Genomic DNA, 12376 nt, shown 5'->3' with positions numbered 1-12376 from the left:
CCTCCCCAGGCAGGACTTACCTCCTGCCCCAGTGCTCAGGCTGCCTCCTGCTGGATTAATATTTCTCAACATATAATTAAATAGTGTTTTTGTGATTAATCACTGTTTAAATTATGTTTGATTTGTAGCAATGAGAATACATAATGCATATCAAGGATTTACATTCCGAATCATAACTGTAGCAAAATTACAGTTTTGAAGTAGCCACCAAAATAATTTTTTGGTTTGGGGTCACTGCAACATGAGGAACTGTATTGCAGGATCACGGCATTAGGAAGGTTGAGAACCACTGCCCTGGGCTATCCAAAGCCAAGTTTAAGTCACCATTGGTACATGTAAGACACAGGAAGTGACGTAAAGAACTGCCTTTATATTTGTCATCACTTCCTGTGAGAGGGACTTTGGGCGGTGGAACTTGACTTGGAGGAGCTCGAGCGTGAGACGTCAGACTGCTTCCCTGAGACAATCACGTGGTGAGTGTTAAGGCTGACTCCCCTTTCCTTGGCTTTTTCTGGAGGCAACAGCCTCTGGGAAGGCCCCCTTGGCTGAGGCCTCTGAATTCCCCCTGGTTCAGACCAGGGCAGAGGAGATCTCCTTCCCTTTTCCCTCTCTCTCCCTCATTCTTAATTTCTTCCTTCTATTGTAAATAAACCACCATAAAATTCCATTCTGATTTGAGTATTTTATTGGGATTTAGAATTTAAATCCCTTGCAACCAACTAAAAATATATATTCAGTCTCAACCCTAAAATTTACCCTTAACAGTCTGGCAACCACTAAAAAATATATTCAGTCTCAATCCTAAAATTTATCCTTAACAATATCTCCAAGAGCCTTTTTCACCTGAACCTACCTAATGATCTGGTTATTCTGTGATAACAGGCATCACTATACTACGGCAGACTTGAAATTCCAATTACTCAAATTTCCTCAATAATTCAAAGAGAAATTTCTTTTTTGTACTGATTCCATGAACTACCCCATATAAGTTGGGGGACTTTGTGTATGTTTGTTTTTTAAATAAATGCTCATAAGTTTGACTCTTCCTCCTAAAAGCAAAATGATTAGTTGGGGTTGCAATTAATTAAAGTTTCTAAATTGACATTATAAGCAGGAGCACAATGCCTTTCAGTACATATCATTAAAATAGATCTAAAACAAGACTTACATATCTGTTTATGAACTTACTTAGAAATAGATTTTCGGTCTCGTTGCCATGGCAATAAGACATTTCCGATTGCTGCGCGGTAGCAAAAGACTCCCAAAAGCCCTAGTGCCATTGCTACTTTTGAAACAGAAGAGCATCTTCTCTGAACCAGAACAAAGATCATAATAAGGGAGAGACATGTCAGAACAGAAAGTTCAATTTTATGATCAGAACTGCAATGAAACAGAAAATGACACAAATTATTGATTGGCAAGTATAAGCTAATTTCTGCATTTCTAAGAATCTATAGCACCTGCTAATGGCTAAGATGCATATTTTAAATGTTTTCTTATTTTTCCAAAATAAACCGTTTAAATTTTACATACAAAGAAAAATATCTAAAACCATAATTACATATTAATTCACTATTTCCTGAAAAATAAAAAAGGTAATATTTGTAGATCACAGTAAATAATATAAAAATGAGGAAAACTCTTTTCTTTGGAAAAATTTTCAAAACCTGGAACAAGAGTTTCATTCAGGAGACACTGAAAAAGAACCAGTTGGGGATGGGGAAAGAAAGTTGTCAGCTCCAACCTTGGCATAAGTCTCTTCTTCTTGCACCTTATTCTGACCAGAAAAGAATATTGCACACTTTAGAAGGTCCAAAGCATTTTGGACTTACCATCTTCCCATTGTCCTAGCATTCCCCCAGGCCAGCAGCAACTGGCAATGTGTAATGGAACCAAGGTAAAACTAGATTATAAAGATTCAATACATTTTAGGGAAGCTTCCTGAATGCCCCATGAAAGGAAAGAAAAGACCCAGGAACCGAGAACAGTGAGTCACTCCTATGCTACATGTATCCTCTAAGCTTGAGCCCACTATTTCTGGAACTTTGTGGGAGTCACAGACTTTTGGAAGAATGTTTTTGTAATGACTGCTTTTAATGAACACGTTAGTAAATAACTACCGTTTTGTTCAAAACAACTTAAGATTGACTGACTAAATGGTTGAATTGATAAATCTTGGGACTGGCTGACTAAATGATTTAACTGATAATCTTGTGGGGAACAGACTGATGGGAGATAAAAACAATAGTATTAATCTCCCATGACTCTTTGTACCCCTACGACCTAAAGGGGGGAGATATGGACTTGGTTTGGAACTGGACACTGGTCTATAAGAATGGGAGCGGGGGTGGGGGGGAGGAGGGTAGCTCAGTGGATTGAGAGCCAGGCCTAGAGACAAGAGGTCCTAGGTTCAAATCTGGCCTCAGATACTTCCCAGCTGTGTGACCCTGGGCAAGTTCACTTAACCCCCATTGCCTAGCCCTTACCACTCTTCTGCCTTGGAGTCAATACACAGTATTGACTCCAAGACTGAAGGTAAGGGTTAAAAAAAAAAAGAATGGGAGCTGGGCTGATCATTCTGAGAACTTATATGGGCTCAGCAGAAACAATAAAAAATTTTAACAATAGTATCCCCAAATCCGATGGATAAGTCAGGCTCCAAAAGCCTATCTAGAAATATGAATATATGGAGAGACAGAGAGAGAAAGATTCAAGGAAATATGTCATTTATTCTAAATCTCAGCTTGCTACACTACAGATAAACTGGAAGGTACTACTAATGACTTCTTATGTATTGGCAAATAAAATTATCCTGTTAATCACAGTTAAGTGGTTTATAGTTTCTTCAGCCATGAAGTTCCTAACTATCTGGAATATCTATTCATTATGGATATGTAATTTTTTTAAAAAACCTGGATTGTCTGGTCCTTATACCCATTTGGAATCTGTATGAATTTGTTCAAGATACTACAAAAAGTGAATATCATTCTATACTGACCTTGTTCCTACCCACCCTTAACTCTCGCTACTTCCAAGTCTCTCTTTTTTATGTCAGAAAGTAGACTGATATATTTTTTGATCCAGCAAAACCACTATATTGGGTTTGTATCCCAAAGACATTAAAAAAAATGGGAATAGACCTGTTTGTACAAAAATACTTATAGCTGCACTTTTTGTGATGGCAAAAATTGGAAACTGAGGGGATATCCCTCAATTGGGGAATGGCTGAACAAAATGTATTATATGATGGTAATGGAATACTATTGTGCTATAAGGAATAATGAACCAGAGGATTTCAGAAAGAGCTAGAAAGACCTACATGAATTGAGGAAAATAAGCAGAACTAGGAGAACATCATACACAGTTACTGAAACATTGTGGGATGATCAAATGTAACAGACTTTGCTTTTAACAACTATACAATGATCCTAGACTTTTTAAAAAGTAGACTGACAGGATGGAAGGTTTTTTCCTTTGGAAGACTTGAATAACCAAATTATAAACACCTATGGCTACCATCCTGATTCCCAACTCATCAGTATCTTCTGCTAGATAAAAAAGAGAGAAAAGGGAGGGAAAAGGAAGAGGAATGTAGATCCAATAGAAGAAGGGTAGTCCAAAGAAGTTTGTTCACACTCAGAAATAGGGGAACCAGATTAAGTAACAATAGTCTCACTCTCCTTGTTCCTGCCCATCTCCCTAGGGCCTGCTTTCCCTTCTCTAGAGCACCCTTTATGCTGCTAAGTTGACAACTAAATTCATCACTATATTTTCTACAACCAATGGTATAATTATCTCCATATTTATTTAGATTTTCATTAATGCCCCAATGAAACAATAAGCCTTGATAAGCTCATCCCATAATTAGTTAATCAATAACCATATGTAACATTGCTCTGGGTACAAGTGCTACCAAGTTCATATCCATTTATGTGCACAAACAATATAGGCATGTGCACATAGGTAGCTCTGGATTGAGAGCTAGGCTTAGAGACAAGAGGTGCTGGGTCTCAGATACTTCCATGTATATGACCCTGAACAAGTCACTTAAAAAACCCAACTGCCTAACCTTTGTCACTCTTCTACCTTGGAACCAATACTTGGTATCAATTCAAAGACAGAAGGTAAACATTTAAAAAAAAAAAGAAAAACAGTACGGGCAGACAACTCAGATGATCAAAAGGAATTCAAGGTCTCAATATAATGAATATTGTTATTAATGGATATTTATTCTATATTCATTCAATAAGCAATTATCAAGCACCTTATGTACTTACTAGGCAGTATAATGGTGATGGGAATACAAAGACAAAACTATAACAGTCCTTGCTTTCAAGAAGTGTACATTCTATTAGAAAGAAATAAGAACACAGATAAGCAAATCCAATGTGTGTATACAGGTGTAAAGTAAATAGAAAGCAATTTCCAAAGCAGGTCTCGTATAGGAGGTAACAAGAATTGAGTCTTGAAGAAAACTTGGGATTCTAACTGGCAGAGTTAGAGTGCCTCCTAGGAATGGAGCCTATGCAAAAGCAGAAAGACAGGAGACCAAACATATGAAAAGAGCAATAGGTCAGCTAGTTTGGAATGAAAATGAAAGGAGAAAAATGAGTAACAAGATAGAAAGATTGGCTGGAGCCAGATTGTCAAAGGGTTTAAATGCTAAACATCTGGAGCATTAGGGCAGGTAGGTGGCAGAGGGCAAAGAGGGCAGGCCTAAAGTCAGGAAGACCTCAGTTCAAATCTAGTCTTAGATAGTTACTAACTGTGTAATACTGGGAAAGTCATTTAACCTACTTGCTTTAGTTTCCTCATCTGTAAGATAGGGAAAACAGTAGCACCTCCCTCCCAGGACAATGATATGCTTAAAAGAATGATCCAATGAGACAATGATATGCTTAAAAGAATGCCTGACATATTTTTGTTGTTCAGTCATTTCCAGTCATGTTTGAATCCTCATGACCCCATTTGGGGTTTTCTTGACAAAAATACTAGAGTGGTTTGCCATTTTCTTCTCAAGCTTAGTTTACAGATGAGGAAACTGAGGCAAACAGGGTTAAGTAACTTGCCCACAGTCACAGAGCTAATAATAAGTGTCTCTGGTCAGATCTGAACTCAAGAAGATGAGTCTTCCTGACTCCAGGGGCCAGCACTCTATCCACTGTGCCACCTAGTTGCCTGGCATATGGCAAATGCTATACATTATAAATGTTAGTTATTAACTATTAGGATGAATTTATATTTGGTGTTCTATTCAAGTGAAAACCACTAGAGCTTTCTGAATAATGACATGATCAGTCCTCTGCTTTAAAAATATCAATTTGATAGCTGTGTGGAGGATAGTTTGAAGAGATAAGAGAATGAAGCAAAGAACAAATAAGAGGCTACTGCAGGAGTCCACATGAGAAGTGATGAAGGAATGAGCCAAAGCCAAAGTGCTGACTATATGAACAGTAAAAAGAGGATGGATCTGAGAGATGTTATGGAGATAAAATTAAAGACATGGCAATGAAATGCATTATGGGAGGAGGGGAAAGAAAATGGAAGAATTGAGGATGAATATGAAGTTTTTAACTTGGGCAACTATATGAATGGTGGTGCCCTTAACAGAAACAGTGAAGTCTGGAAGAAGGAAGGGTTGAAGGGAAGATAATGATTCTGCTTTGAACATGAAGAGTTTAAGAACTGAAAATAGGTAATTCATAATGTAGGACTGGAGCTCAGGAAAGAGACTGAGGCTGTCTGTATAGATCTAAGGGTCATCTGGATAGAAATGATAATTGAACAGATGAGAACAAAGAGAGAGACACAAACACAGTCATACACATGCATCAGAGGCAGGACATGGATAATGAACCAACCAAAGAGACTGGAAAAAGGGTAAACATGCAGGAAGGGAACCAGAGAAGAAAAGGGTCATTAAAACCCAGGAAGGAAAGATGAGGAGAAAATGGCCAAAATGTGAAATGATAGAGAAGTGAAGAAGCTAAGAGCTGAAAAGGCATTCAGACATGGCAGTTAAATCTTTCTCTCTTACCACTTCTAAGATTCAATATAAACTTCCTTGCTTGGAATTTAAAGTTATGAACAGTCTAGTCCCTTCCTATCATTCCAGTCTTACATATTATTATCCTCCACTCACTCTACAGTCAATTGCACTGGCCTGCTTGCTGTATCTCACATACAACACCCCATTGTCCATGCTCCTCCTCCTTATGGCTTCTCTCTAGAATTCCCAACTTCCTTCAGAACTAAATGCAAGGAGCAACTAGGTGGCACATTGAATACATAGCCAGGCCTAGAATCAAGAGGCCCTCGGTTCAAGCCTGATATTACACATTGCTTAGCTTATGTGATCTTAGGCAAGTCACTTAATCTCATTTGTCTAGTCCTTGCCCTTCTGTCTCAGAATTGTTTCTAGGACACAAAGTAGGGTTCTAAAAAATAAAAGGAACTAAATTTAAATACAACCTTTTACAGAAGGCCTTGTCTGGTTATCTCAGCTATAAGTGATTTCTCATTTAAGGCTGCTATTCATCTATTCTGTATGAGGCTTATCTATGGTAGTAGTGAAGGAGCCTGACATATTGGATAGACTTGGAATCAGGAAGACCTATATTCAATTCCTGTCCCAATCCCTGGACAAATCATTTAAACCCTCTAAGATTAGACTGTTTTATTTATAAGGTGAAAACAACAAACTATCTACCTGATAGAGATGTTGTAAAGGATCAAATGAGATAATATATGTAAAAGTCTTACAAATGTTAAAGCACTTAATATAAATGTACTCTATCAAGGTAAATATGTATGGATATATGTACTATCTATATGTACATATCTATCTCTATATATTTATATACACATATACATACACGTATTAAAATGTAAGCTCCTCAAGGGCAAAGACTCTTATTTATTTGTCTCTCCACTGCCTAGTCAAGAAATGCTTCGTGACTAATTAATCTTAGAAATCTTTATCCAGTAGTGACAGTTCTATTAGAAAAAACTTCATCTTACTTAAAACTATCAGTAAAAAACTGGGGAAGTTTCAATTACAATGACAAACCCAGGACTAGTAAAGCTAATACTAACTACACAGCTCTCAAGATTTATTTCTCCCATGACATTACAGACTAAGGTATTCTCCTTCACCTCCTTCAATTTAAAATACTATTTATATCAATATGAAGCTCTGATGAAAAAATTATAAAAAATATAAATAAAATTTTCATTTTAAAGAACACAATAATTTAAGAGCAAAAGAATTCAACACTTCACATTCTTACCTGGTCAGCCAATGGCCAAAGTCTAGTCGATGAGCCCACTGCACTCCTGTCTGATTTAATGTGCGTAGTAGTCTACAGCAAATCAAGATGAACCATGGACTGGCCAATTGCAACCATTTTTCATAAACCTTTGGTAGTAGTTCCATAGAAGAGGATGCCTTGTATATTTTACTAGTCTCTGGAACATCTACATAGTCATTTTTGTATTGTAAAACGTTCTTGGCATTTTTTTTAATATTCTGTTCCACAGCCAAATTATGATCCAAATCCTTCCCAAGAAAATGGTTTCTAAACACTTCATGGCCCAGAGCAAGACAGAGAGTATTGATAAGAAAATACCAGGTTTGGTGTTCTTCTTCTATAAAGCTGCTTGCACCCAAACTCAGAACATGGCCCAGAGTTCCAAATAAAATAAGCAGATCTAATTCTGACCAGCCAGAACTGGAGGCAGCAAGATTCTGTAAAAAGAAATGGGCCAACCTGAGAGATCAAATCATATGAGAAGAGCACTATACTTATTTTACATTTATCACAGGCTTATAACAGTTGCCTCCCATATTCCCCAAAAATGACCATTAAAAAAGAAAAACATGAAAATTATTATCACATTTCTGTTTGGATTTTTCACCATTTTTCTCCAAGGTTAATTTTATTGTTAAGTTGGTGCTACCAAGACTTTGTGATGCAGCACTTTAGTGTTGCTAAACTCCAGCTATCTTACCCGTAAAGTGAAACTTTAAAAATTAATACTTCCAAAACAAAGAGAAGAAACAATGTTAAGGAAAAATATAACTGAGCCTATGAAGATAAAAACACTGACTATGCCACTGGACTTGGTGCAGGGTCAGTTTTGCTGAACTACTTTTCCTCTCTCTCTTTTATACTCTTTGTTATAGGGGATGGCTCTCTGCATAGGAAAGAGGGAGACCTATATTTGGGATTGAAACTAATGTAAAAACAAAAGAGATCGATAAAAATGTTTTTCAAAAGTGACTTCTACCATAAATACCTTTCAGTAAGGTATGCAGGACCAAATTGAAAATCTTTTGAGAGAGATGAGCAAACCTTCATTTTCACCTTAATTTTTTAGTTCAATTCCACAAATACTTATTCAATGACTAAAATGGAAAAGCCATTGTGAATTCAGAAATAAAAATGAAACAGTTCCTGACTTCAAATATCTCAAATTTTGTGGGTGATGAGGAAGAAGGGAACATGGGGTTAACAAATACAAGGTAAATAAATGTAAGGTGATCTGAAGGAGAGAGCACAAACTGGAGGGGAAAGACAAGAGTACAAGGAATGCTACATTCACCAAAGAGGTGGCATGTAAGCCAAGTCCGGAAAGATAATAAGGATTCTGGGATAGCATTGTAGGCAAGGAGGTATTTATGTAAATGAACAGAGGCAGGCTCAACTGGTAGTTGAGTTTGGCTAGAACATAAAGGGCATGAATTATTCAACTATCTCAAATGAAAGTAATTTGGACAGAGCCTGAAATATTCAGATAATTGCCTTGATTCTCTACTTTGTTTAACATCTGACATTAAGACTTGAGGTTTTCCTTTACTAATCATGTTTAGAAATACAAGGCAAGGGGCAGCTAAGTGGTTCAGTAGATTAAGAGAAAGGAGATCCTGGGTTCAAATCTGACCTCAGATACTTCCTGCCTGTGTGAAGTCACATAACCCCCACTGCAGAGCCCTTACCACTCTTCTGCCTTGGGACCAATACACAATATTGATTCTAAGACAGAAGTTAAGGGTTTTTTAAAAAATGACTGGGAACAGCTAGGTGGCTCAGCAGATTAAGAGATAGATCTAGAGATGGGCAAATCATTTAACTCCTACCCCCAACCCATTACCTGGCCTTTATTGCTCTTTTGCCTTGGAACCAATATATAATATATCAATTCTAAGATGGAAAGTAAGGGTTTAAAAAGGGGAAAAAAAGAAAAACATAAGGCAAGAATTAGCCCTTTCCATTTATAAAAGAGGGGGGGAATAGGTCTGGTGATGCTCAAAAAAGAGAATACACAGTGTTTCTAATTCTCCATTGTGACAAGGAAATCACTTTAAAAGACTGATATATATTAATTTAAGGTCGCCAAGGAATTCAGCTATGTAATTCCTAAATGAAAACTCAAATCAGCAGTCAACCTTTTATGGAGTTTAATTACAAACAGGAGGAAGAAAGGTATTAGAGATAGAGAGAGGGAGAGAGAGAGAGAGAGAAAGAAAGGGGAGAGAAGGGAATAGGGCTTAAATACCCCTTCTGTTTAGGCTGGGCCAAAAGGCCCAAGCCCTTAGATAGCTGAGACAAAGAAAAGAGATCAGTCCCTATCACTCACGTGACCAAAATGGAGAAACAGTCTCAGGGGCCTCCACCTCCAGCTTCCTTCAGAGCAAACTCTCAAAGCACCACCTCTCAGAGCAAAAACCTCTCCAACCAACCACCCCTCAGTCCTCAGACCCCTCTATCTTTAAGGAAACCATCCAAGTTCCCTCCCCTCAGTTCTCACATCTACCAATCACTGTCCATGTCTTCCCTGTGCCAATGGTGGCTCTAGCTTAACCCAGGACCACCCAGAGGTCTGTTGCTTTGCACATGTCTGTTGAAGGTCATATTCTCAAATAATTAAATCTTGATCCTTTGCTGCAGCCCTTCCTAAATCCTGTTAGGACTGAGTAGGGTGGAGATTGTAGTTTCCAAGACCTGGTTCTGTCATTCCAAGTATCTCTATTGTATCAATTCTAAAATCAATCATGACTCAAAGAACTTCCTGTTCTATGCTTAAGCATAGGTCAAAGCCCTTTCCATTGTTCAGCAAAAGGTTTATGTCCTAAAGTAATCTTAAGAAGGGAGGAGGAGGAACCTCCCATGCCAATGGGGTTCACATTCCAATAGAGTTCCCACTATCAATAGGAAATTTTTCAAGTATGAAATTTCCCAATGGTGAAATTTCCAACATTTATAAGTCTAAGAAATTTTAAGGTTTACACCATTGACTGTCAATGCCACCTAGCTTTTAGGAATCATGGACTCAACCTCAGAATTGAAAGAATACCTAAAACCATTCCTGTGCATAATCACCTAGGTAACATTCCTAACAAGTAAGTAATCATCCAAGTGTTTTTTATTTTTATTTTTTTAAAGAAAACCTCTAGTAACAGAGAACATACCACTTCCTAAAGCAACCCAACTGAATTTTGGATAGCTCTAACAGTTAGGAAGCCTTTTCTTTACATCAAGCCAAAATTTGCCTCTGCAGCTTAGAAGCAGACTTACAACTGAAAGAGACCTTCTCATCTGATCCACCCCTACTTTCACAGATGAGGTCAAGAGAAGTTAAGTAAGTTGCCCAAAGTCACACTGGTACTAAGTGGAAGAACAGGGATTACAAAATCAGGTCATTTGACTCCAAATCTAGCACTATTTCTCCGGTGCCAGGCAGATTCTCTGCTTGTAATTCTACTTTTGAGAGCATGTGAACAAGTCCATTCCTACTTTCATGTAACTGTTCGTCAGGTGCTTGAAAAGACAGCTATCCTCTCCTTCCCACGGCTTTTCTCCTTCAAGTTAAACATCTCAAGTTTCTTCAACCAATCCTCATGAAGCACGGCCTTGCAGGCTGTAAACCATTCTGACTGTCTATGAACAATATCCAACTTATCAGTGTCTCTTCTAAAATGTGGCACCAGAACCAAACACAAGACTCTTAACTGCGGTCAGGGCAAGAATTGTGTGAGAGAGAAGCATAAATACCATGTCTCTAGTCTTGAACATGATGCTTCTCATATTATCTTGCTTTTATTGGCTGTCCTGTCACCAATGCTCACCAATAGTGAACTAATAGTTCACTAAAACTCCCAAATCTTCTCTGAATGAATTGCTGTCTAACTATACCTCCTTTATCTTTTACCTATAAAGCTGTTTTTTTAAACCCAAGCCTTACATTTGGGTGCAAAATACATAAGAAAATGTTAATCAATTAAATAATAATACCAGAAACTGTCAATATAGTGCAATTTTGACAGCAAATGTCCAACTTTTAAAGGAACTGATGATGAAGATCCCATAAAAGAATGTAATTATATCATTCTGAAGTATTTCTATAGTCAGTCTGTACTGTTATAAGTAAGGTTATACCACGAGAGGAAGGTTTGCAAGGAAGAGTGGCATGAGACCAGCAGGAAAGGATTCTGGAATCTTGAAAATAGGAGGTTGAGTGAAAAAACTTAGCAGCAGAGGGTCTCTCTTGGGGTTTTCTGACTGCAAGCAGCATCTAGGAGGCTTTTGCTGCCAAGCTACCTGTCCTTCCTGTTAAAACCTGTGTGATTCCTGAGAAGATCCTTGAACTACAATTAGTCTGACTCACCATCCTGTCAGGTACCAGCTGTTGTGAGTGAGAGCTGAGACCAATAGGACTCTGGATCTTTTCCTGGGCCCTGCTAATCTTGCCACACACCATTTCCCTTCAATACTTACTAAGGAGGGGTTTAGAGAAGGATTAGCTAGAACAGGGACTGGAAATTTTAGATAATTGAGGTAAGGTATAGTGTAGACCAACTCTGTGAAGACTGTGAAGAGACATTTAGATCTTGGGGACTTTAGGAAACTTAGTATCAGGGTTACCTTATTATCCTTTCAACCTGTTCCTATTTAATTAAAATACTTTCCTTGTTACTGAGTGGTCTGTGTGTTGATCTCAGTCCAGGCTCTGCCCTGGTTTGAGTTTCTGTTGGCTTTTCAACCCACAATTGATACACAGATGATTACATCCCCCAAACCCACCTCTCCCTTTAACAGTGGCATTTTATATGAACATGTACTATTACATAACACAAAATCTTACAACTTCGATTTAGGAGTGTTTGCCCACCCTTTCCAATTTCATATTCCATATTTCTCATATCAGAACCAAGCCTCCAAAGAGTTCAGAGACCTATGCAGCTGACCCAGGGTGCTATAAGAACATATCAAAAAACCACGTTCAGGGGCAGAGGAAAGTAACAATGCCCAGAACCATTAAAAGCCAGCAATGGAATGCCTACCATGGCATTATGATAATCTAAATTCCATGGAAA

The 12376-nt window shown here is 37.9% G+C and overlaps 1 protein-coding gene across 17 annotated transcripts in view; it reads right to left on the bottom strand.

The window, feature by feature from the left end:
- PIGG (phosphatidylinositol glycan anchor biosynthesis class G) overlaps positions 1-12376 on the bottom strand; it is a 196793-nt gene that overhangs the window by 69057 nt on the left and 115360 nt on the right. For 11 of the 17 annotated variants that reach the window (XR_008912792.1, XR_008912791.1, XM_056802241.1 and 8 more), the window contains 2 exons: positions 7290-7747; positions 1189-1380 (listed from right to left, as the gene is read on the bottom strand). The exons of 3 other annotated variants lie outside the window; for them this stretch is intronic. Coding sequence is in view for 11 of the 14 variants with exons in the window: in XM_056802241.1 (XP_056658219.1) it covers positions 1189-1380; positions 7290-7747 (650 nt within the window). In the remaining 3 variants the exon portion in view is untranslated. The remainder of the gene's footprint in view (positions 1-1188; positions 1381-7289; positions 7748-12376) is intronic. 3 more of the 17 variants (XR_008912793.1, XM_007496977.3, XM_056802239.1) reach the window with 1 other exon arrangement.

Source organism: Monodelphis domestica, chromosome 6 (genome assembly GCF_027887165.1).
Source record: "Monodelphis domestica isolate mMonDom1 chromosome 6, mMonDom1.pri, whole genome shotgun sequence".
Classification (NCBI taxonomy): domain Eukaryota; kingdom Metazoa; phylum Chordata; class Mammalia; order Didelphimorphia; family Didelphidae; genus Monodelphis; species Monodelphis domestica.
This window is presented reverse-complemented; position numbering and strand designations above follow the sequence as displayed.